This window comes from Oncorhynchus nerka, unplaced genomic scaffold (genome assembly GCF_034236695.1).
Source record: "Oncorhynchus nerka isolate Pitt River unplaced genomic scaffold, Oner_Uvic_2.0 unplaced_scaffold_1154, whole genome shotgun sequence".
In the NCBI taxonomy this organism is placed as follows: domain Eukaryota; kingdom Metazoa; phylum Chordata; class Actinopteri; order Salmoniformes; family Salmonidae; genus Oncorhynchus; species Oncorhynchus nerka.
In genome coordinates this window covers 35,421-62,847 of record NW_027040173.1, presented here as the reverse complement: position 1 = coordinate 62,847, position 27,427 = coordinate 35,421, and the positions used below count along the sequence as shown (strand labels likewise).

At 45.8% G+C, this 27,427-nt stretch overlaps 2 protein-coding genes across 3 annotated transcripts in view; both read left to right on the top strand.

The window, feature by feature from the left end:
- The window catches only part of LOC115121543 (myocardin-like), a 125,584-nt gene extending 111,294 nt beyond the window's left edge, over positions 1-14,290 (top strand). The window contains exons 8-15 of the mRNA XM_065016077.1: positions 4,794-4,934; positions 7,142-7,310; positions 7,483-7,654; positions 7,813-7,957; positions 8,142-8,786; positions 9,806-9,943; positions 10,073-10,127; positions 10,244-14,290. Coding sequence (XP_064872149.1) covers positions 4,794-4,934; positions 7,142-7,310; positions 7,483-7,654; positions 7,813-7,957; positions 8,142-8,786; positions 9,806-9,943; positions 10,073-10,127; positions 10,244-10,671 — 1,893 coding nt within the window. The 3' untranslated portion in view covers positions 10,672-14,290. The remainder of the gene's footprint in view (positions 1-4,793; positions 4,935-7,141; positions 7,311-7,482; positions 7,655-7,812; positions 7,958-8,141; positions 8,787-9,805; positions 9,944-10,072; positions 10,128-10,243) is intronic.
- A 286-nt stretch (positions 14,291-14,576) lies between these two features.
- Positions 14,577-27,427, top strand: part of LOC135569869 (L-rhamnose-binding lectin CSL2) — a 29,882-nt gene continuing 17,031 nt past the window's right edge. The window contains exon 1 of one of the 2 annotated variants that reach the window (XM_065016075.1): positions 14,577-14,689. In XM_065016075.1, the coding sequence (XP_064872147.1) occupies positions 14,659-14,689 (31 nt within the window). In that variant the 5' untranslated portion in view covers positions 14,577-14,658. The remainder of the gene's footprint in view (positions 14,690-27,427) is intronic. The other variant, XM_065016076.1, reaches the window with a different exon arrangement.

Here is a 27,427-nt window from a genome sequence, read left to right as displayed (position 1 = left end):
AACCTCAAACATCAAGTGAGATGACCTTTCCCTAAATCCTAACTTCAACCATCAAGTGAGATTACCTTTCCCTAAATCCTAACCTCAAACATCAGGTGAGATGACCTTTCCCTAAATCCTAACCTCAACCATCAGGTGAGATGACCTTCCCCTAAATCCTAATTTCAACCATCAAGTGACATTACCTTCCCCTAAATCCTAACCTCAACCATCAAGTGAGATTACCTTCCCCTAAATCCTAACCTCAAACATCAGGTGAGATGACCTTCCCCTAAATCCTAACCTCAAACATCAAGTGAGATTACCTTCCCCTAAAGCCTAACCTCAACCATCAAGTGAGATTACCTTCCCCTAAATCCTAACTTCAACCATCAAGTGAGATTACCTTCCCCCTAAATCCTAACCTCAAACATCAAGTGAGATGACCTTCCCTAAATCCTAACCTCAAACATCAAGTGAGCTTAACTTCCCCTAAATCCTAATTTCAACCATCAAGTGAGATTACCTTTCCCTAAATCCTAACCTCAAACATCAAGTGAGATGACCTTTCCCTAAATCCTAACTTCAACCATCAAGTGAGATTACCTTTCCCTAAATCCTAACCTCAAACATCAAGTGAGATTACCTTCCCCTAAATCCTAAATTCAACCATCAAGTGACATTACCTTCCCCTAAATCCTAACCTCAAACATCAGGTGAGAATACCTTTCCCTAAATCCTAACCTCAAACATCAGGTGAGATGACCTTTCCCTAAATCCTAACCTCAAACATCAGGTGAGATGACCTTTCCCTAAATCCTAACTTCAACCATCAAGTGAGATTACCTTCCCCTAAATCCTAACCTCAAAAATCAGGTGAGATAACCTTCCCCTAAATCCTAACCTCAAACATCAAGTGAGATTACCTTCCCCTAAATCCTAACCTCAAACATCAGGTGAGATTACCTTTCCCTAAATCCTAACCTCAAACATCAGGTGAGATTACCTTCCCCTAAATCCTAACTTCAACCATCAAGTGAGATTACCTTTCCCTAAATCCTAACCTCAAACATCAGGTGAGATTACTTTACCCTAAATCCTAACTTCAACCATCAAGTGAGATTACCTTTCCCCTAAATCCTAACCTCAACCATCAAGTGAGATTACCTTTCCCTAAATCCTAACCTCAAACATCAAGTGAGATTAACTTCCCCTAAATCCTAATTTCAACCATCAAGTGAGATTACCTTTCCCTAAATCCTAACCTCAAACATCAAGTGAGATGACCTTTCCCTAAATCCTAACTTCAACCATCAAGTGAGATTACCTTTCCCTAAATCCTAACCTCAAACATCAAGTGAGATTACCTTCCCCTAAATCCTAAATTCAACCATCAAGTGACATTACCTTCCCCTAAATCCTAACCTCAAACATCAGGTGAGAATACCTTTCCCTAAATCCTAACCTCAAACATCAGGTGAGATGACCTTTCCCTAAATCCTAACCTCAAACATCAGGTGAGATGACCTTTCCCTAAATCCTAACCTCAACCATCAGGTGAGATGACCTTCCCTAAATCCTAATTTCAACCATCAAGTGAGATTACCTTCCCTAAATCCTAACCTCAACCATCAAGTGAGATTACCTTCCCTAAATCCTAACCTCAAACATCAGGTGAGATGACCTTCCCCTAAATCCTAACCTCAAACATCAAGTGAGATTACCTTCCCCTAAAGCCTAACCTCAACCATCAAGTGAGATTACCTTCCCCTAAATCCTAAATTCAACCATCAAGTGACATTACCTTCCCCTAAATCCTAACCTCAAACATCAGGTGAGAATACCTTTCCCTAAATCCTAACCTCAAACATCAGGTGAGATGACCTTTCCCAAAATCCTAACCTCAAACATCAGGTGAGATGACCTTTCCCTAAATCCTAACCTCAAACATCAGGTGAGATGACCTTTCCCTAAATCCTAACCTCAAACATCAGGTGAGATGACCTTCCCCTAAATCCTAACTTCAACCATCAAGTGAGATTACCTTCCCCTAAATCCTAACCTCAAAAATCAGGTGAGATAACCTTCCCCTAAATCCTAACCTCAAACATCAAGTGAGATTACCTTCCCCTAAATCCTAACCTCAAACATCAGGTGAGATTACCTTTCCCTAAATCCTAACCTCAAACATCAGGTGAGATTACCTTCCCCTAAATCCTAACCTCAAACATCAGGTGAGATGACCTTTCCCTAAATCCTAACCTCAAACATCAGGTGAGATGACCTTTCCCTAAATCCTAACCTCAACCATCAGGTGAGATGATCTTTTCCTAAATCCTAACCTCAAACATCAAGTGAGATTACCTTCCCCTAAATCCTAACCTCAAACATCAAGTGAGATTACCTTCCCCTAAATCCTAATTTCAACCCTCAAGTGAGATTACCTTCCCCTAAATCCTAACCTCAAACATCAAGTGAGATTACCTTCCCCTAAATCCTAACTTCAACCATCAAGTGAGATTACCTTCCCCTAAATCCTAACCTCAAATATCAGGTGAGATGACCTTCCCCTAAATCCTAACCTCAAACATCAAGTGAGATGACCTTCCCCTAAATCCTAACCTCAAACATCAGGTGAGATGACCTTTCCCTAAATCCTAACCTCAAACATCAGGTGAGATTACCTTCCCCTAAATCCTAACCTCAAACATCAGGTGAGATGACCTTTCCCTAAATCCTAACCTCAAACATCAGGTGAGATGACCTTTCCCTAAATCCTAACCTCAACCATCAGGTGAGATGACCTTCCCCTAAATCCTAATTTCAACCATCAAGTGAGATTACCTTCCCCTAAATCCTAACCTCAAAAATCAGGTGAGATAACCTTCCCCTAAATCCTAACCTCAAACATCAAGTGAGATTACCTTCCCCTAAATCCTAACCTCAAACATCAGGTGAGATTACCTTTCCCTAAATCCTAACCTCAAACATCAGGTGAGATTACCTTCCCCTAAATCCTAACTTCAACCATCAAGTGAGATTACCTTTCCCTAAATCCTAACCTCAAACATCAGGTGAGATTACCTTACCCTAAATCCTAACTTCAACCATCAAGTGAGATTACCTTTCCCCTAAATCCTAACCTCAACCATCAAGTGAGATTACCTTTCCCTAAATCCTAACCTCAAACATCAAGTGAGATTACCTTTCCCCTAAATCCTAACCTCAAACATCAAGTGACATTACCTTCCCCTAAATCCTAACCTCAAACATCAGGTGAGAATACCTTTCCCTAAATCCTAACCTCAAACATCAGGTGAGATGACCTTTCCCTAAATCCTAACCTCAAACATCAGGTGAGATGACCTTTCCCTAAATCCTAACCTCAACCATCAGGTGAGATGACCTTTCCCTAAATCCTAACCTCAAACATCAAGTGAGATTACCTTCCCCTAAATCCTAACCTCAAACATCAAGTGAGATTACCTTCCCCTAAATCCTAATTTCAACCCTCAAGTGAGATTACCTTCCCCTAAATCCTAACCTCAAACATCAAGTGACATTACCTTCCCCTAAATCCTAACTTCAACCATCAAGTGAGATTACCTTCCCCTAAATCCTAACCTCAAATATCAGGTGAGATGACCTTCCCCTAAATCCTAACCTCAAACATCAAGTGAGATGACCTTCCCCTAAATCCTAACCTCAAACATCAGGTGAGATGACCTTTCCCCTAAATCCTAACCTCAACCATCAAGTGAGATTACCTTTCCCTAAATCCTAACCTCAACCATCAAGTGAGATTACCTTCCCCTAAATCCTAACCTCAACCATCAAGTGAGATTACCTTCACCTAAATCCTAACCTCAACCATCAAGTGAGATTACCTTCCCCTAAATCCTAACCTCAAACATCAAGTGAGATTACCTTTCCCTAAATCCTAACCTCAAACATCAAGTGAGATTACCTTCCCCTAAATCCTAATTTCAACCATCAAGTGAGATTACCTTTCCCCTAAATCCTAACCTCAACCATCAAGTGAGATTACCTTTCCCTAAATCCTAACCTCAAACATCAAGTGAGATTACCTTCCCTAAATCCTAATTTCAACCATCAAGTGAGATTACCTTTCCCTAAATCCTAACCTCAACCATCAAGTGAGATTACCTTTCCCTAAATCCTAACCTCAACCATCAAGTGAGATTACCTTCCCCTAAATCCTAACCTCAAACATCAAGTGAGATTACCTTCCCCTAAATCCTAACCTCAAACATCAAGTGAGATTACCTTCCCCTAAATCCTAACCTCAAACATCAGGTGAGATTACCTTTCCCTAAATCCTAACCTCAAACATCAGGTGAGATTACCTTCCCCTAAATCCTAACTTCAACCATCAAGTGAGATTACCTTTCCCTAAATCCTAACCTCAAACATCAGGTGAGATTACCTTACCCTAAATACTAACTTCAACCATCAAGTGAGATTACCTTTCCCCTAAATCCTAACCTCAACCATCAAGTGAGATTACCTTTCCCTAAATCCTAACCTCAAACATCAAGTGAGATTAACTTCCCCTAAATCCTAATTTCAACCATCAAGTGAGATTACCTTTCCCTAAATCCTAACCTCAAACATCAAGTGAGATTACCTTCCCCTAAATCCTAACCTCAAATATCAAGTGAGATTACCTTCCCCTAAATCCTAACCTCAACCATCAACACGGGAAACACAAAACTGACTTTAGAACTGCAAGTCATGTTTGGATCACATCCTTTGCTATTACCTGTTTATATTTCTGTCCTGCTTTCCTGCAGTCTATCTTGGCGTTGCTCCCAGCAACCGAGGGCATCAGCCAGCCAATGAGCATGACTGTGGGCGACTCCAACTCCATGGCAACGACCGGGAGACCAAAGGGGATGTATCTGACCTCCAATGCCACGCCCCTGCTGCCAAAGGTATTGTTACAGGGTTACTCAGAAATAGACCAAACACACATCCAGAACAATGTGTAAATGCATCTGTAAAAAGCATTCAAGAAACTAAGAATGAATTGATTGAAGCATTAACAATGGATTGATTGATTTATTGCTTGATTGATTGGTGGTAAAGTCAATCAAAAATAATCCCATGCATATACAGCATTACAGTATTACGGTATTACAGTATTACAGTATTATAGCATTACAGCATTACAGTATTACGGTATTACAGTATTACAGTATTACAGTATTACAGTATTACAGCATTACAGTATTACAGTATTGCGGTATTACAGTATTACAGTATTAAGGTATTACAATATTACAGTATTACGGTATTACAGTATTACAGTATTAAGGTATTACAGTATTACAGTATTACGGTATTACGGTATTACAGTATTACAGTATTAAGGTATTAAGGTATTACAGTATTACAGTATTACGGTATTACGGTATTGCAGCATTATGGTATTACGGTATTACAGTATTACGGTATTACGGTATTACGGTATTACAGTATTACGGTATTACAGTATTACAGTATTAAGGTATTACAGTATTACAGTTTTACGGTATTACAGTATTACAGTATTAAGGTATTACAGTATTACAGTATTACGGTATTACGGTATTGCAGCATTACGGTATTACGGTATTACAGTATTACGGTATTAAGGTATTACAGTATTACAGTATTACGGTATTAAGGTATTACAGTATTACGGTATTGCAGCATTACGTTGCTTTGCACAAAAAGGGCTTCACAGGCAAGGATATTGCTGCCAGTAAGATTCCAGCAAGCGCCAGGACCGTCTCTTAAAGTTGATTCAGCTGCGGGATCAGGGCACCACCAGTACAGAGCATGCTCGGGAATGGCAGCAGGCAGGTGTGAGTGCATCTGCACACACAGTGAGGCAAAGACTTGTGGAGGATGGCCTGGTGTCAAGAAGGGCCGCAAAGAAGCCACTTCTCTCCAGGAAAAACATCAGGGATATTCTGCAAAAGGTACAGGGATTGGACTGCTGAGGACTGGGATAAAGTCATTATCTCTGATGAATCTCCTTTCCGATTGTTTGGGGCATCCGGAAAAAAGCTTGTCCTGAGAAGACAAGGTGAGCGCTACCATCAGTCCTGTGTCATGCCAACAGTAAAGCATCCTGAGACCATTCATGTGTGGGGTTGCTTCTCAGCCAAGGGAGTGGGCTCACTCACATTTTTGCCTAAGAACACAGCCATGAATAAACAATGGTACCAACACATCCTCAGAGGGCACCTTCTCCCAACCATCCAGGAACAGTTTGGTGACGAACAATGCCTTTTCCAGCATGATGGAGCACCTTGCCATAAGGCAAAAGTGATAACAAAGTGGCTCGGGGAACAAAACATTGATATTTTGGGTCCATGACCAGGAAACTCCCCAGACCTTGATCCCATTGAGAATTTATGGTCAATCCTCAAGAGGCGGGTGGACAAATAACAACCCACAAATTCTGACAAACTCCAAGCATTGATTATGCAAGAATGGGCTGCCATCAGTCAGGATGTGGCCCAGAAGTTAATTGACAGCATGCCAGGGCAGATTGCAGAGGTCTTGAAAAAGAAGGGTCAACACTGCAAATATTGACTCTTTGCATCAACTTCTGGTAATTGTTAATAAAAGCCTTTGACACGTATGAAATGCTTGCAATTATACTTCAGTATCCATAGTAACATCTGACAAAAATATCTAAAGACACTGAAGCAGCAAACTTTGTGAAAATGAATATATGTGTCATTCTCAAAACCTTTGGCACGACTGTATACATCCTGCTGTTAACTTTGCCTTAGGAACTCATAACATGGTAGTAATTTCAGAACTGGCTGTGCTAATCAGAACTGATCTGACCTCTCTCAGGTTATACTGTTTATGTATTTTGACAATGCTTGAATAATACATTTCTCCCCCTCTCCCTCCCCATCCCCATCCCCTCCCCCTCTCCCTCCCCCTCTCCACCTTCCTTCCTCCCTCCCCATCCCCTCCCCCCTCTCCCTCCCTATCCCCTCCCCCCTCTCCCTTCCCCTCTCCCCCTTCCTCCATCCCCTCCCCCTCTCCCTCCTCATCCCCTCCCACCTCTTCCTCCCCATCCCCTCCCTCCCCATCCCCTTCCCCCTCTCCCCCTTCCTTTCTCCACCTTTCTCAGACAGCCCGGTCTCTCACACCTCCCTCCGACTCTTCCTTCCTTACTCCCTCCCTGAATTCCTCTCGCCCCCCCCGCCCGCGGAAACCACGGGATTCACAGCCCAAGATGAGGAAACTTAAATACCATCAGTACATTCCCCCCGACCAGAGAGGGACGGCCGGGACTGCCGGTAATAGTCTATACTTTAAAAAAATTCTATACTTTAAAAATCATGATTATCTTTTATGTATATTTTACCTTTCATACAATACTTGCAGCCCAATGTGCTTTACATGACAAATGTTGTCAAAATGAGTCCACTAAATAGCAGGGATGTTGATCATTATTAACATTGTGCTCAGGGGGAGGGGCCAGTCAGAGGAGCCCCACCCCAGCCCAGCTCTTAGACCCCGCCTACTCCAGCCTCCTGCAGCAACAGCAGGTGTTCCTCCAGCTGCAGATCCTCCAGAACCAACAACAACAACAGCAGAACCAGCAGCAACAGGACCAGCAGCAGCTCACCGTCACACCCAGGTAGGTAGCACTACATACACAAAACCTCCCTCCCCCTGGGCCTTCTCTCAAGAACTGTGGTTTCATTCAGATGTTATACTGTTCATCAGACCATTTAAAGTTGGTTAACCATTACATGAGCTCTGGCAACTAGCATGAATGTTTTGTTTTTATCAAAGTGGAGACACCAACCAAATGGTGAGGTTCTCTGGAGCCATGCACCAGAACCCTCAGCCTGTATCCAAGGCAACAAACCACACCTCTGTGGACACAAGTCCCTCCAACAAGTCTGAGCTCCTCCCACCTAACCTGGTCGACCTCACGGTAATATGGGCAGGACATTCACTTGAACATTTGAATGTTTATAGCACTTCTCACTTCCTATTAATCTGTACCTTCTCTTGTCATTGCTTGCTTCTCTTCATTCTCTGACCTCTTTCTCTCATCCCTCTCTATTTGCTGTCCCTGACCCTCTCCTCTGTCACACTCCGTCCTCCTTCTATCCCAGGTGTCTGAGTTGCGACAGCAGCTGCGTAAGCGAGGTCTTCCTGTCTCCGGCACCAAGCCCACCCTCCTCCAGAGGTTACGCCCTTTCCAGTTGCCCCACCTGTGTTTGACCCCTATGCCCCTCTGCCAGCTGGGTACCAGCCAGGAACCCCTTACCCCCACCTCCTTGCTCACCCCCAGCCACTACCCCAGCTCCAGTCCCAGCTCTGGAACTGACTCCACCACCAACAGCCCTAACCATCAGGTCTACATCCAGTCCACTGGAATTCTGAGCGGGGTTCCAAACGGAATTGTTAATGGCATTCCGAATGGTAATACTAATGGAATAGGGGTCAGTGTGGTGGGGGAGCAGTGTGGCTTCCTGGCCGCTGCGTTAACCCCATCGTCGACACCCAGCCCCGGTCTCCCCCCATGCTCCTCTTTGCCACTGTCGACTGGCGCCTTCTGGCAGTCGGAACAGGAGCAGCAGGAGTTGAGCCTGGAGCTGGAGATGAGGGATAGGATGAGGAGCAGGCCCAGGGAGAGGCTATCTCCTCCTCTGTCTCTATCCTGTGGGGGTTCCCTCCATCCCTTCCTGCAACAGGATCCAGGATGGCCCAGAGGGACACCAGAGAGGGAAGGACAGACAGAGATCCTGTTCACACAGGTAAACTAACACGCCTGACTCAGACAGACAGACCAGTCTCTCCTATACCTGACAGACAGAAAGATACACCAGTCTCTCCTGTATCTGACTCAGACAGACAGATACACCATAGTCTCTCATATACCTGACAGACAGAAAGATACACCATAGTCTATCCTATACCTTACTCAGACAGACAGATACACCATAGTCTCTCCTATACCTGACAGACAGACATATACACCATAGTCTATCCTATACCTGACAGACAGACAGATACACCATAGTCTCTCATATACCTAACAGATAGACAGATACACCATAGTCTATCCTATACCTGACAGACAGACAGATACACCATAGTCTATCCTATACCTGACTCAGACAGACAGATACACCATAATCTATCCTATACCTGACTCAGACAGACAGATACACCATAGTCTATCCTATACCTGACTCAGACAGACAGATACACCATAGTCTATCCTATACATGACTCAGACAGACAGATACACCATAGTCTATCCTATACCTGACTCAGACAGGAGAGACTCAGACAGACAAATACACCATAGTCTCTCCTGTATTTGACTCAGACAGACAGATACACCAGTGTCTTCTATATCTGACTCAGACAGACAGAGTCTCTCATATACCCAACAGATAGACAGATACACCATAGTCTCTCCTGTATTTGACTCAGACAGACAGATACACCAGTGTCTTCTATATCTGACTCAGACAGACAGACAGATACACCATAGTCTCTCCTGTATTTGACTCAGACAGACAGATACACCAGTGTCTTCTATATCTGACTCAGACAGACAGACAGATACACCATAGTCTCTCCTATACTTGACTCATCTCACCCCAAAAAACTTCACGCAGGTACACAACCATATCATCCACAAGATTTAGCTGAGACAGTGCAACACATCACTGTGATTTTATCTTACCATTTACAATATTTACCGTTAAATACTGTATAGCTTCATACAGTATGTACAATTTAACCTCCTCCACTGTCCAATCAGGTGTTCTGCTGCCAGCCGTGGGACGTGATTGGCCAGGACTTTGAGCTGCCCATGCAGATCACAGCCAGTCCCATTCAAGCCCCACCCAGCGTCCGCAGTCTGGAGGAGGAGCTGCAGGAGGCCATTAACAGAGTACTGGTCAGTGTATGTGTGTGTGTTTGTGTGTGTAAATCAGAGTCACTGCTGACATTCATTGTATTTTGTAAAAGGTGACCCTGTCAAGTAAACCCTTGGGTGATTTCCCTGTCTCTGTCCTGCCCACCTTAGATGGACCCCAGTCAGTCTATAGAGGACATTCTGGAGGAACCTACCACCTGTGTGGGTGAGTGGATAGCTTTCTGGCCTCTCAATGACAATTTATGGTTCTGTAGTCACCAAGACTGGTCATGGAAAGTTACAGGCTTTTGTTTGTTTTATTGCCTTCCCCCTCTCTTCTAGACTCCCACTCCTCCTCTGTCTCAGACCTCCAATCCCCTGTCACTATCCTCCCTGGCCCCTCCCCTCCTCCCCAAACAGACCAATCCCAGCCTTTCTGTTGTCATTCAAAGGATGACAACTTCTTGTCCTCTCCTCTCTGCTCCTCCCTCCTGCTGGAGCTCCCGCCGTCGCCTTCGACGATGGTTCCCCGCCATGCCGCCCCCCCCCCTCTCCCTCCCCCCATCTGTACTTCTCCCCTGCCTCCCACTGTGACCTCACGGAAGAGGCGGGCTCAGGCAACCTTTGACCCTGCTGATTGGTTGGAGTCGCTAGCCTCTGGACTCCGCCCTCTCAGTCCTCCATCTGCCCCATTCGTTGAGACCGACTTTGGCCTCAATTTGGATCTGAACGTCAACCGAGCGTTGGATCTCATGGTGGAGCAGTGGTGAAGGTCTTAGGTGGACTGAGTGTCAGTGTGTGTGTGTGTGTGTGTGTGTGTGTGTGTTTGTTAGTTGGACTTCAACATACACCTCCCAAACAATGGGAACAGATTTGTGAATGTCCATCCATCTGTCTATCCATCCATCCCCTCTGTCCACTCTGTGAGTGAGTAGTCTGTTTGAGAGAGGTGACTGCAGGTCTGTACCCCACGCAATGTTGAGAGACAGATACTACTACACTGGAAGAGATGAAAAAAGACTGAGTTGCATTGGTGGAACAATAACTGGCAGAGGGAATCACACGCACGCACACACACACAACACACACACACACACACACACACACACACACACACACACACACACACACACACACACACACACACACACACACACACACACACACACACACACACACACACACTCAAACCTTGAGTTGTCCTGTTAAATAAAAAATTGCCAAATACAACAAATGAACAATGCATATTTGGAGTCACACACAATCCAACACATTGTTTCCAGTGGGAAACAAAGAAACCCAGTTGAACAGGGCCCCTACTGTTCCCCCAGCCACAGTCATTGAGTCCGAGTCATTCATAAAGGCCATTAAAGCCAGACTGGGCAGACAGACAGGGCACACAGCTTGTCCATGTCTCCAGACCTTTCCCTAGTGCCAGACACACAGTCGGCATGTGGAGAGAGAGAGCTGGCAGACACCACACAACCCTTATAGGGAAGTGTATGTGTGTCACTGTGTGTATGTGTGTGTGTGTTTGTACACGCCTGGCTGCTTCTGTTTGTGTCGGTGTGTGTGTGTGTTAATACACACACACACCCCATTGTATATTTATCGGAATTGTTGCAAATATACTTGTAGCTCCTTGTTTGTGTAGACTAAGTGTGCAATGTCTCTGAGTATTGATTTTGTATGGTTGATCTGTGAGAGAGAGAGAGAAGAGAGAGAGAAGAGAGACTGCTTCCACATTTCGTGCCTATTTTAATTGTGGTCTCAACACTAGTCTGTTGCTGCAACATATAACACTGTGAGTGGGTCACTAAAACCTAATGAACCACTATGTTCAATTCATTGCTTGGAAACAGCTTGGTGCTCTACACACTGTAAGGGCCACAGTCACTGTTTACACCTGTTGTTATGGAGATAAAAAGGTCAAATAAAGGTTATGCGCAGGATAACAATGGCAATTAATTTCATGAAACGATTTCATGATTTTAGCTTAGATTCTTTCGGTGCTTTATCCCATATTGTAAAAACAGGTAGAATTTGGAAATTCATCTGTCCCAAAGAGAGGCTGTTCTGATTGCAGGAAGTGACACAGGTGTTCCCTGAGACCACAATCTCTCTCTTGGCCAGTTCCAAATCGACCCCTAGCCCCTACCCCCTAGGCACATGAGGAGGATAGAACTGGATAGATATAATCTATATTACATTACATTTAAGTCATTTAGCAGACGCTCTTATCCAGAGCGACTTATATGTTGATAGCTCCACTATTCCCCTGATAGGCTATGTGGAACTTTCCCCATATCGCACACAGCTGTCCAGCCTACTAGAAGTTGTGCCCTGGTACGAGGGGCTAGAGGCTAGGGGTCCGCATGGGATTGGCCATATTCATTTTAAATGACCACCAGGGGTGTCCCATCAGTAAAGAGCTGAGGAGGTGAATACTGTACTTCTCCCGAACATGGATCATGATGAAGTTGTCTGTGTTTCCGTGCTATCAGTGATTGACAAGGCAGTCCAAGGGCTTATTCTCAGAGTCAGAACGTTCAGTATTTACAGAGCAGATATTATTCTCTATTCCACATGATGTTCTACCAGATCCAATGGTTCTGAGGTTATGACAGACTTAATTCAGCTGTTGTGATTCCGATTGGTTGTATGGCCTGTCAATTAGTGAAGTATGCGAGCACTGATTATGGCCTGGTCTGAGAGCAACCCACAGCCTCTGTTAGCAGTATGGCGACTTCTCCACCTAGCCTTCCAATCGGCTTAGGGGAACTTCTGCCATATTTCTTCTGCCTATCTGGTTCATGTAGATTAGAAAACCAAAGGGGTGTAGGGGCTAGGGGTTGTTTTTGGACCAGGCATTGGGAGAATACAACACAGTGTGCTTTCCTAACCTCCTAGCTGACTCGACACCCTTCTTAAAGACCATTGTGTGAACAACAAACTGTGATCTTACTAATGTTTCCCAGAGACATATTTATTGATATTTATATATATGGCTCTGATGTTCCCCACCCAGTCTCTGAATAATAACCACTGTGCTAAGTGCAATATGGTGTATGTGAAGGGCACAGCCATTGGGAAATACCAGGCCCCCATATCTCTGTCTTGTCGTTACTCTAAACAAAATGGTGTAATGGGTCCTCACTCAACAAGATGTTGCATAAAGCTTAGTTCATTTGACGGTTTTCACTGCATCAGGGATAGCATACACAGATGTTTCGGCTTCACAGCCTTCTTCAGTGTGTAGGTACAAATGTATTTGAATTCAAAACAGCACTTGTAGGGAACAACAGATTAGCAGCAGGTGCTTCTAAGTAGAGTTACCAATCATCTGCCAAGCTTTCATGTTGAAGCATTTCACGAGCAGCTTTCATCGTAGAACTGTAGAAAACCATGTTGAATGGTGACAATGAGACAGACTGACGACCGTGATAATCACGGTGGTCAAACACGTTCTCTGTCTGCTGTACTTAGGATGACGAGAGAGAGAAACGCGGGAGAGTAACATGCTACCTCTTGTGAATGGAGATGCTTACGGCCTACTGTACTCTGTCTGGTCCTGGACAACCGGTGGTCAAACACGTCCTCTGTCTGCTGCACTTAGGATGATGAGAGAGAGAAACGCGGGAGAGTAACATGCTACCTCTTGTGAATGGAGATGCTTTAGGCCTACTGTACTCTGTCTGGTCCTGGACAACCACTGTGTATGTTGGTTTTCATCTGAACCATTCTCTTCCCCTAAATCTGTGCTGATATCACCTGACTTATGTTAGGAGTGTATCACTTTCAGAATCAGTGGAGAGGTTGGTGGGTTGGTTGGGAGAACTGTCTATGCTAGGTTATTCCTGTCTGTCTGTCTGTCTGTCTGTCTGTCTGTCTGTCTGTCTGTCTGTCTGTCTGTCTGTCTGTCTGTCTGTCTGTCTGTCTGTCTGTCTGTCTGTCTGTCTGTCTGTCTGTCTGTCTGTCTGTCTGTCTGTCTGTCTGTGTTGTGAAGGTATTTCTTTCCCCCTTGAGGCTTTCTGTAGCCAGAATGAGAGAAAGAGGGATTAGACTAAGACGTTGTCATAATCGAGATCAGGAAGTATCTGAGCCAACTGTTGCCATTGTTTCGGTCAGCTCCATTCATTGGGAGTTCAATTTGGCTTCCAATGCCGATATACTTCCTGAATAATCTTCAGATTGATAACATCACTGTCTAATCTTTCTTCATCTCATCCTAGTACTGTAACCAGATAGTGTGGGGATGACCCAATGGCAAAAATAACTATTTCAATTGATTTATTTATTATGTAACTTATTCAGGCAAAATGTTATCAATACGTGTTCAAATTGTATTGTAAAAAAACATTAAGAAATTAAAAGTCTTAATAGATTTCCCATCCACTGTCTTGTTGTTTTGTGTTTGCCTTTATTACGACAGCATCACTTAACACAAAACATCTTCCCGTGGCCGACACATCATTAAACACTTGTGGTTTGAGCTGTTGTGAAATGTTTGTTTAGTGTTGCCAAGATGACTGCTAATCTGCTGAAGAAGTTTGTGCTCCTGGTTGATGCTTTGCCAACAAGGATCTGTTCTTGACTAGTATCAATAAAGGTTAGTTAAATAAGGTAATGAGGGGGCTTCTTAAGGAAGTAAAAATACCACATAAATATCAAGTGTATTTGTCCAAGTGACCATCTGTAACATCTTACTTGATACTACTACAACTGAACCAGCTACTACCACACCTGTACCCAGCATCATGCTCCTTGTCAGACTGACTGCGTTCACCTGTGAGTATACTGACTGACTTGTAACAAAATATGTATTTGAGGGTGTTTAAACATACATTCCAGTATTTTCCAGATGTTTCTATATCAGTTTGTATTGAAAGTAATTGAAGTCCAATATCAACAGTATGACCCAGGTCTAGTATACAGCATCCTGTATCAAATCAAATCAAATCACATTTTATTTGTCACATGGGCCAAATACAACAGGTGTAGTAGACCTTACAATGAAATGCTTACTTACAAGCCCTTAACCAACAATGCGTTAAGATGTTTTAAGAATAAGTGTTAAGTAAAAAATAGAAAATAGAAAATAAAAGTAACAAATAATTAAACAGCAGCAGTAAAATAACAAGCAAAGCTTTATACAGGGGGTACCAGTAGAGAGTCAATGTGGAGGCTATATACAGGGGGTACCAGTACAGAGTCAATGTGGAGGCTATATACAGGGGGTACCAGTACAGAGTCAATGTGGAGGCTATATACAGGGGGTACCGGTACAGAGTCAATGTGGAGGCTATATACAGGGGGTACCAGTACAGAGTCAATGTGAAGGCTATATACAGGGGGTACCGGTACAGAGTCAATGTGGAGGCTATATACAGGGGGTACCTGGTACAGAGTCAATGTGGAGGCTATATACAGGGGGTACCTGGTACAGAGTCAATGTGGAGGCTATATACAGGGGGTACCGGTACAGAGTCAATGTGGAGGCTATATACAGGGGGTACCTGGTACAGAGTCAATGTGGAGGCTATATACAGGGGGTACCAGTACAGAGTCCATGTGGAGGCTATATACAGGGGGTACCAGTAGAGAGTCAATGTGGAGGCTATATACAGGGGGTACCGGTACAGAGTCAATGTGGAGGCTATATACAGGGGGTACCAGTAGAGAGTCAATGTGGAGGCTATATACAGGGGGTACCAGTACAGAGTCAATGTGGAGGCTATATACAGGGGGTACCAGTACAGAGTCAATGTGGAGGCTATATACAGGGGGTACCAGTAGAGAGTCAATGTGGAGGCTATATACAGGGGTACCAGTACAGAGTCAATGTGGAGGCTATATACAGGGGGTACCAGTACAGAGTCAATGTGGAGGCTATATACAGGGGTACCAGGGGTACAGAGTCAATGTGGAGGCTATATACAGGGGTACCAGTACAGAGTCATGTGGAGTCAATGTACAGAGTCAAAGGCTATATACAGGGGGTACCGGTACAGAGTCAATGTGGAGGCTATATACAGGGGGTACCTGGTACAGAGTCAATGTGGAGGCTATATACAGGGGGTACCTGGTACAGAGTCAATGTGGAGGCTATATACAGGGGGTACCGGTACAGAGTCAATGTGGAGGCTATATACAGGGGTACCTGGTACAGAGTCAATGTGGAGGCTATATACAGGGGGTACCTGGTACAGAGTCAATGTGGAGGCTATATACAGGGGGTACCAGTACAGAGTCAATGTGGAGGCTATATACAGTCAATGTGGGGTACAGGGGTACAGAGTCAATGTGGAGGCTATATACAGGGGTACCAGTAGAGAGTCAATGTGGAGGCTATATACAGGGGTACCGGTACAGAGTCAATGTGGAGACTATATACAGGGGGTACCTGTACAGAGTCAATGTGGAGGCTATATACAGGGGGTACCGGTACAGAGTCAATGTGGAGACTATATACAGGGGGTACCAGTACAGAGTCAATGTGGAGGCTATATACAGGGGGTACCGGTACAGAGTCAATGTGGAGACTATATACAGGGGGTACCGGTACAGAGTCAATGTGGAGACTATATACAGGGGGTACCAGTACAGAGTCAATGTGGAGGCTATATACAGGGGGTACCGGTACAGAGTCAATGTGGAGACTATATACAGGGGGTACCTGTACAGAGTCAATGTGGAGGCTATATACAGGGGGTACCGGTACAGAGTCAATGTGGAGACTATATACAGGGGGTACCAGTACAGAGTCAATGTGGAGGCTATATACAGGGGGTACCGGTACAGAGTCAATGTGGAGGCTATATACAGGGGGTACCGGTACAGAGTCAATGTGGAGACTATATACAGGGGGTACCAGTACAGAGTCAATGTGGAGGCTATATACAGGGGGTACCAGTACAGAGTCAATGTGGAGGCTATATACAGGGGTACCGGTACAGAGTCAATGTGGAGACTATATACAGGGGTACCAGTACAGAGTCAATGTGGAGGCTATATACAGGGGTACCAGTACAGAGTCAATGTGGAGGCTATATACAGGGGTACCGGTACAGAGTCAATGTGGAGACTATATACAGGGGGTACCAGTACAGAGTCAATGTGGAGGCTATATACAGGGGTACCTGGTACAGAGTCAATGTGGAGGCTATATACAGGGGTACCTGGTACAGAGTCAATGTGGAGGCTATATACAGGGGTACCAGTACAGAGTCCATGTGGAGGCTATATACAGGGGTACCAGTAGAGAGTCAATGTGGAGGCTATATACAGGGGGTACCGGTACAGAGTCAATGTGGAGGCTATATACAGGGGGTACCAGTAGAGAGTCAATGTGGAGGCTATATACAGGGGGTACCAGTACAGAGTCAATGTGGAGGCTATATACAGGGGGTACCAGTACAGAGTCAATGTGGAGGCTATATACAGGGGGTACCAGTAGAGAGTCAATGTGGAGGCTATATACAGGGGGTACCAGTACAGAGTCAATGTGGAGGCTATATACAGGGGGTACCAGTACAGAGTCAATGTGGAGGCTATATACAGGGGGTACCGGTACAGAGTCAATGTGGAGGCTATATACAGGGGGTACCAGTACAGAGTCAATGTGAAGGCTATATACAGGGGGTACCGGTACAGAGTCAATGTGGAGGCTATATACAGGGGGTACCTGGTACAGAGTCAATGTGGAGGCTATATACAGGGGGTACCTGGTACAGAGTCAATGTGGAGGCTATATACAGGGGGTACCGGTACAGAGTCAATGTGGAGGCTATATACAGGGGGTACCGGTACAGAGTCAATGTGGAGGCTATATACAGGGGGTACCAGTACAGAGTCCATGTGGAGGCTATATACAGGGGGTACCAGTAGAGAGTCAATGTGGAGGCTATATACAGGGGGTACCGGTACAGAGTCAATGTGGAGGCTATATACAGGGGGTACCAGTAGAGAGTCAATGTGGAGGCTATATACAGGGGGTACCGGTACAGAGTCAATGTGGAGACTATATACAGGGGGTACCTGTACAGAGTCAATGTGGAGGCTATATACAGGGGGTACCGGTACAGAGTCAATGTGGAGACTATATACAGGGGTACCAGTACAGAGTCAATGTGGAGGCTATATACAGGGGTACCGGTACAGAGTCAATGTGGAGACTATATACAGGGGTACCGGTACAGAGTCAATGTGGAGACTATATACAGGGGGTACCAGTACAGAGTCAATGTGGAGGCTATATACAGTCAATGGGGTACCGGTACAGAGTCAATGTGGAGACTATATACAGGGGGTACCTGTACAGAGTCAATGTGGAGGCTATATACAGGGGTACCGGTACAGAGTCAATGTGGAGACTATATACAGGGGTACCAGTACAGAGTCAATGTGGAGGCTATATACAGGGGGTACCGGTACAGAGTCAATGTGGAGGCTATATACAGGGGGTACCGGTACAGAGTCAATGTGGAGACTATATACAGGGGGTACCAGTACAGAGTCAATGTGGAGGCTATATACAGGGGGTACCAGTACAGAGTCAATGTGGAGGCTATATACAGGGGTACCGGTACAGAGTCAATGTGGAGACTATATACAGGGGGTACCAGTACAGAGTCAATGTGGAGGCTATATACAGGGGGTACCAGTACAGAGTCAATGTGGAGGCTATATACAGGGGTACCGGTACAGAGTCAATGTGGAGACTATATACAGGGGTACCAGTACAGAGTCAATGTGGAGGCTATATACAGGGGGTACCAGTACAGAGTCAATGTGGAGGCTATATACAGGGGTACCAGTACAGAGTCAATGTGGAGGCTATATACAGGGGTACCGGTACAGAGTCAATGTGGAGACTATATACAGGGGGTACCAGTACAGAGTCAATGTGGAGGCTATATACAGGGGTACCAGTACAGAGTCAATGTGGAGGCTATATACAGGGGTACCAGTACAGAGTCAATGTGGAGGCTATATACAGGGGGTACCAGTACAGAGTCAATGTGGAGGCTATATACAGGGGGTACAATGTGGAGACATATACAGTACAGAGTCAATGTGGAGGCTATATACAGGGGTACCAGTAGAGAGTCAATGTGGAGGCTATATACAGGGGGTACCGGTACAGAGTCAATGTGGAGGCTATATACAGGGGGTACCAGTAGAGAGTCAATGTGGAGGCTATATACAGGGGGTACCGGTACAGAGTCAATGTGGAGACTATATACAGGGGGTACCTGTACAGAGTCAATGTGGAGGCTATATACAGGGGGTACCGGTACAGAGTCAATGTGGAGACTATATACAGGGGGTACCAGTACAGAGTCAATGTGGAGGCTATATACAGGGGGTACCGGTACAGAGTCAATGTGGAGACTATATACAGGGGGTACCGGTACAGAGTCAATGTGGAGACTATATACAGGGGTACCAGTACAGAGTCAATGTGGAGGCTATATACAGGGGTGGAGACTATATACAGGGGGTACAGAGTCAATGTGGAGACTATATACAGGGGGTACCAGTACAGAGTCAATGTGGAGGCTATATACAGGGGGTACCGGTACAGAGTCAATGTGGAGACTATATACAGGGGTACCAGTACAGAGTCAATGTGGAGGCTATATACAGGGGGTACCAGTACAGAGTCAATGTGGAGGCTATATACAGGGGGTACCGGTACAGAGTCAATGTGGAGACTATATACAGGGGTACCAGTACAGAGTCAATGTGGAGGCTATATACAGGGGTACCAGTACAGAGTCAATGTGGAGGCTATATACAGGGGGTACCAGTACAGAGTCAATGTGGAGGCTATATACAGGGGTACCAGTACAGAGTCAATGTGGAGGCTATATACAGGGGGTACCAGTACAGAGTCAATGTGGAGGCTATATACAGGGGGTACCAGTACAGAGTCAATGTGGAGGCTATATACAGGGGGTACCAGTAGAGAGTCAATGTGGAGGCTATATACAGGGGGTACCGGTACAGAGTCAATGTGGAGACTATATACAGGGGGTACCGGTACAGAGTCAATGTGGAGGCTATATACAGGGGGTACCAGTAGAGAGTCAATGTGGAGGCTATATACAGGGGGTACCGGTACAGAGTCAATGTGGAGACTATATACAGGGGGTACCGGTACAGAGTCAATGTGGAGACTATATACAGGGGTACCAGTACAGAGTCAATGTGGAGGCTATATACAGGGGTACCGGTACAGAGTCAATGTGGAGACTATATACAGGGGGTACCTGTACAGAGTCAATGTGGAGGCTATATACAGGGGTACCGGTACAGAGTCAATGTGGAGACTATATACAGGGGGTACCAGTACAGAGTCAATGTGGAGGCTATATACAGGGGTACCGGTACAGAGTCAATGTGGAGGCTATATACAGGGGGTACCGGTACAGAGTCAATGTGGAGACTATATACAGGGGTACCAGTACAGAGTCAATGTGGAGGCTATATACAGGGGTACCAGTACAGAGTCAATGTGGAGGCTATATACAGGGGTACCGGTACAGAGTCAATGTGGAGACTATATACAGGGGTACCAGTACAGAGTCAATGTGGAGGCTATATACAGGGGGTACCAGTACAGAGTCAATGTGGAGGCTATATACAGGGGGTACCGGTACAGAGTCAATGTGGAGACTATATACAGGGGGTACCAGTACAGAGTCAATGTGGAGGCTATATACAGGGGTACCAGTACAGAGTCAATGTGGAGGCTATATACAGGGGTACCGGTACAGAGTCAATGTGGAGACTATATACAGGGGTACCAGTACAGAGTCAATGTGGAGGCTATATACAGGGGTACCAGTACAGAGTCAATGTGGAGGCTATATACAGGGGTACCAGTACAGAGTCAATGTGGAGGCTATATACAGGGGTACCAGTACAGAGTCAATGTGGAGGCTATATACAGGGGGTACCAGTACAGAGTCAATGTGGAGGCTATATACAGGGGTACCAGTACAGAGTCAATGTGGAGGCTATATACAGGGGTACCAGTACAGAGTTAATGTGGAGGCTATATAGGCTATATACAGGGGTACCAGTACAGAGTCAATGTGGAGGCTATATACAGGGGGTACCAGTACAGAGTCAATGTGGAGGCTATATACAGGGGGTACCAGTACAGAGTCAATGTGGAGGCTATATACAGGGGTACCAGTACAGAGTCAATGTGGAGGCTATATACAGGGGTACCAGTACAGAGTCAATGTGGAGGCTATATACAGGGGGTACCGGTACAGAGTCAATGTGGAGGCTATATACAGGGGGTACTGGTACAGAGTCAATGTGGAGGCTATATACAGGGGTACCAGTACAGAGTCAATGTGGAGGCTATATACAGGGGTACCGGTACAGAGTCAATGTGGAGGCTATATACAGGGGTACCGGTACAGAGTCAATGTGGAGACTATATACAGGGGGTACCGGTACAGAGTCAATGTGGAGACTATATACAGGGGTACCAGTACAGAGTTAATGTGGAGACTATATACAGGGGGTACCAGTACAGAGTCAATGTGGAGGCTATATACAGGGGGTACCAGTACAGAGTCAATGTGGAGGCTATATACAGGGGGTACCGGTACAGAGTCAATGTGGAGGCTATACAGGGGTACCAGTACAGAGTCAATGTGGAGGCTATATACAGGGGGTACCGGTACAGAGTCAATGTGGAGGCTATATACAGGGGGTACCGGTACAGAGTCAATGTGGAGACTATATACAGGGGGTACCGGTACAGAGTCAATGTGGAGACTATATACAGGGGGTACCAGTACAGAGTTAATGTGGAGACTATATACAGGGGGTACCAGTACAGAGTTAATGTGGAGGCTATATACAGGGGGTACCAGTACAGAGTTAATGTGGAGGCTATATACAGGGGGTACCGGTACAGAGTCAATGTGGAGGCTATATACAGGGGGTACCGGTACAGAGTCAATGTGGAGACTATATACAGGGGGTACCAGTACAGAGTCAATGTGGAGGCTATATACAGGGGTACCGGTACAGAGTCAATGTGGAGACTATATACAGGGGTACCAGTACAGAGTTAATGTGGAGGCTATATACAGGGGTACCAGTACAGAGTCAATGTGGAGGCTATATACAGGGGGTACCGGTACAGAGTCAATGTGGAGACTATATACAGGGGTACCAGTACAGAGTCAATGTGGAGGCTATATACAGGGGTACCGGTACAGAGTCAATGTGGAGGCTATATACAGGGGGTACCAGTACAGAGTTAATGTGGAGGCTATATACAGGGGTACCAGTACAGAGTCAATGTGGAGGCTATATACAGGGGGTACCGGTACAGAGTCAATGTGGAGACTATATACAGGGTGTACCAGTACAGAGTCAATGTGGAGGCTATATACAGGGGGTACCAGTACAGAGTCAATGTGGAGGCTATATACAGGGGGTACCGGTACAGAGTCAATGTGGAGGCTATATACAGGGGGTACCGGTACAGAGTCAATGTGGAGACTATATACAGGGGGTACCGGTACAGAGTCAATGTGGAGGCTATATACAGGGTGTACCAGTACAGAGTCAATGTGGAGGCTATATACAGGGGGTACCAGTACAGAGTCAATGTGGAGGCTATATACAGGGGGTACCAGTACAGAGTTAATGTGGAGGCTATATACAGGGGGTACCGGTACAGAGTCAATGTGGAGGCTATATACAGGGGGTACCAGTACAGAGTCAATGTGGAGGCTATATACAGGGGGTACCAGTACAGAGTCAATGTGGAGGCTATATACAGGGGGTACCAGTACAGAGTCAATGTGGAGGCTATATACAGGGGGTACCAGTACAGAGTCAATGTGGAGGCTATATACAGGGGGTACCAGTACAGAGTCAATGTGGAGACTATATACAGGGGGTACCAGTACAGAGTCAATGTGGAGGCTATATACAGGGGGTACCGGTAGAGAGTCAATGTGGAGGCTATATACAGGGGGTACCAGTACAGAGTTAATGTGGAGGCTATATACAGGGGGTACCAGTACAGAGTCAATATGGAGGCTATATACAGGGGGTACCAGTACAGAGTTAATGTGGAGGCTATATACAGGGGGTACCAGTACAGAGTCAATGTGGAGGCTATATACAGGGGGTACCAGTACAGAGTCAATGTGGAGGCTATATACAGGGGGTACCGGTACAGAGTCAATGTGGAGGCTATATACAGGGTGTACCAGTACAGAGTTAATGTGGAGGCTATATACAGGGGGTACCAGTACAGAGTCAATGTGGAGGCTATATACAGGGGGTACCGGTACAGAGTCAATGTGGAGACTATATACAGGGGGTACCAGTACAGAGTCAATGTGGAGGCTATATACAGGGGGTACCGGTACAGAGTCAATGTGGAGGCTATATACAGGGGGTACCAGTACAGAGTTAATGTGGAGGCTATATACAGGGGGTACCAGTACAGAGTCAATGTGGAGGCTATATACAGGGGGTACCGGTACAGAGTCAATGTGGAGACTATATACAGGGTGTACCAGTACAGAGTCAATGTGGAGGCTATATACAGGGGGTACCAGTACAGAGTCAATGTGGAGGCTATATACAGGGGGTACCGGTACAGAGTCAATGTGGAGGCTATATACAGGGGGTACCGGTACAGAGTCAATGTGGAGACTATATACAGGGGGTACCGGTACAGAGTCAATGTGGAGGCTATATACAGGGTGTACCAGTACAGAGTCAATGTGGAGGCTATATACAGGGGGTACCAGTACAGAGTCAATGTGGAGGCTATATACAGGGGTACCAGTACAGAGTTAATGTGGAGGCTATATACAGGGGTACCGGTACAGAGTCAATGTGGAGGCTATATACAGGGGGTACCAGTACAGAGTCAATGTGGAGGCTATATACAGGGGTACCAGTACAGAGTCAATGTGGAGGCTATATACAGGGGTACCAGTACAGAGTCAATGTGGAGGCTATATACAGGGGGTACCAGTACAGAGTCAATGTGGAGGCTATATACAGGGGGTACCAGTACAGAGTCAATGTGGAGACTATATACAGGGGTACCAGTACAGAGTCAATGTGGAGGCTATATACAGGGGGTACCGGTAGAGAGTCAATGTGGAGGCTATATACAGGGGTACCAGTACAGAGTTAATGTGGAGGCTATATACAGGGGTACCAGTACAGAGTCAATATGGAGGCTATATACAGGGGGTACCAGTACAGAGTTAATGTGGAGGCTATATACAGGGGGTACCAGTACAGAGTCAATGTGGAGGCTATATACAGGGGGTACCAGAGGTACAGAGTCAATGTGGAGACTATATACAGGGGGTACCAGTACAGAGTCAATGTGGAGGCTATATACAGGGGTACAGAGTCAATGTGGAGTACAGAGTCAATGTGGAGGCTATATACAGGGGGTACCAGTACAGAGTTAATGTGGAGGCTATATACAGGGGGTACCAGTACAGAGTCAATGTGGAGGCTATATACAGGGGGTACCGGTACAGAGTCAATGTGGAGACTATATACAGGGTGTACCAGTACAGAGTCAATGTGGAGGCTATATACAGGGGGTACCAGTACAGAGTCAATGTGGAGGCTATATACAGGGGGTACCGGTACAGAGTCAATGTGGAGGCTATATACAGGGGGTACCGGTACAGAGTCAATGTGGAGACTATATACAGGGGGTACCGGTACAGAGTCAATGTCAATGGAGGCTATATACAGGGTGTACCAGTACAGAGTCAATGTGGAGGCTATATACAGGGGGTACCAGTACAGAGTCAATGTGGAGGCTATATACAGTCAATGGGGGTACCAGTACAGAGTTAATGTGGAGGCTATATACAGGGGTACCGGTACAGAGTCAATGTGGAGGCTATATACAGGGGTACCAGTACAGAGTCAATGTGGAGGCTATATACAGGGGTACCAGTACAGAGTCAATGTGGAGGCTATATACAGGGGTACCAGTACAGAGTCAATGTGGAGGCTATATACAGGGGGTACCAGTACAGAGTCAATGTGGAGGCTATATACAGGGGGTACCAGTACAGAGTCAATGTGGAGACTATATACAGGGGTACCAGTACAGAGTCAATGTGGAGGCTATATACAGGGGGTACCGGTAGAGAGTCAATGTGGAGGCTATATACAGGGGTACCAGTACAGAGTTAATGTGGAGGCTATATACAGGGGTACCAGTACAGAGTCAATATGGAGGCTATATACAGGGGTACCAGTACAGAGTTAATGTGGAGGCTATATACAGGGGTACCAGTACAGAGTCAATGTGGAGGCTATATACAGGGGGGGGTACCAGTACAGAGTCAATGTGGAGGCTATATACAGGGGTACCGGTACAGAGTCAATGTGGAGGCTATATACAGGGTGTACCAGTACAGAGTTAATGTGGAGGCTATATACAGGGGGTACCAGTACAGAGTCAATGTGGAGGCTATATACAGGGGGTACCGGTACAGAGTCAATGTGGAGACTATATACAGGGGGTACCAGTACAGAGTCAATGTGGAGGCTATATACAGGGGGTACCGGTACAGAGTCAATGTGGAGGCTATATACAGGGGGTACCAGTACAGAGTCAATGTGGAGGGGGTACCAGTACAGAGTTAATGTGGAGGCTATATACAGGGGGTACCAGTACAGAGTCAATGTGGAGGCTATATACAGGGGTACCGGTACAGAGTCAATGTGGAGACTATATACAGGGTGTACCAGTACAGAGTCAATGTGGAGGCTATATACAGGGGTACCAGTACAGAGTCAATGTGGAGGCTATATACAGGGGGTACCGGTACAGAGTCAATGTGGAGGCTATATACAGGGGGTACCGGTACAGAGTCAATGTGGAGACTATATACAGGGGGTACCGGTACAGAGTCAATGTGGAGGCTATATACAGGGTGTACCAGTACAGAGTCAATGTGGAGGCTATATACAGGGGGTACCAGTACAGAGTCAATGTGGAGGCTATATACAGGGGGTACCAGTACAGAGTTAATGTGGAGGCTATATACAGGGGTACCGGTACAGAGTCAATGTGGAGGCTATATACAGGGGTACCAGTACAGAGTCAATGTGGAGGCTATATACAGGGGTACCAGTACAGAGTCAATGTGGAGGCTATATACAGGGGTACCAGTACAGAGTCAATGTGGAGGCTATATACAGGGGGTACCAGTACAGAGTCAATGTGGAGGCTATATACAGGGGGTACCAGTACAGAGTCAATGTGGAGACTATATACAGGGGGTACCAGTACAGAGTCAATGTGGAGGCTATATACAGGGGGTACCGGTAGAGAGTCAATGTGGAGGCTATATACAGGGGGTACCAGTACAGAGTTAATGTGGAGGCTATATACAGGGGGTACCAGTACAGAGTCAATATGGAGGCTATATACAGGGGGTACCAGTACAGAGTTAATGTGGAGGCTATATACAGGGGTACCAGTACAGAGTGAATGTGGAGGCTATATACAGGGAGTAACGGTACAGAGTCAATGTGGAGACTATATACAGGGGTACCAGTACAGAGTCAATGTGGAGGCTATATACAGGGGGTACCGGTACAGAGTCAATGTGGAGGCTATATACAGGGGGTACCAGTACAGAGTTAATGTGGAGGCTATATACAGGGGGTACCAGTACAGAGTCAATGTGGAGGCTATATACAGGGGGTACCGGTACAGAGTCAATGTGGAGACTATATACAGGGTGTACCAGTACAGAGTCAATGTGGAGGCTATATACAGGGGGTACCAGTACAGAGTCAATGTGGAGGCTATATACAGGGGGTACCGGTACAGAGTCAATGTGGAGGCTATATACAGGGGGTACCGGTACAGAGTCAATGTGGAGACTATATACAGGGGGTACCGGTACAGAGTCAATGTGGAGGCTATATACAGGGTGTACCAGTACAGAGTCAATGTGGAGGCTATATACAGGGGGTACCAGTACAGAGTCAATGTGGAGGCTATATACAGGGGGTACCAGTACAGAGTTAATGTGGAGGCTATATACAGGGGTACCGGTACAGAGTCAATGTGGAGGCTATATACAGGGGTACCAGTACAGAGTCAATGTGGAGGCTATATACAGGGGGTACCAGTACAGAGTCAATGTGGAGGCTATATACAGGGGGTACCAGTACAGAGTCAATGTGGAGGCTATATACAGGGGGTACCAGTACAGAGTCAATGTGGAGGCTATATACAGGGGGTACCAGTACAGAGTCAATGTGGAGACTATATACAGGGGGTACCAGTACAGAGTCAATGTGGAGGCTATATACAGGGTGTACCAGTAGAGTCAATGTGGAGGCTATATACAGGGGGTACCAGTACAGAGTCAATGTGGAGACTATATACAGGGGGTACCAGTACAGAGTCAATGTGGAGACTATATACAGGGGGTACCAGTAGAGTCAATGTGGAGGCTATATACAGGG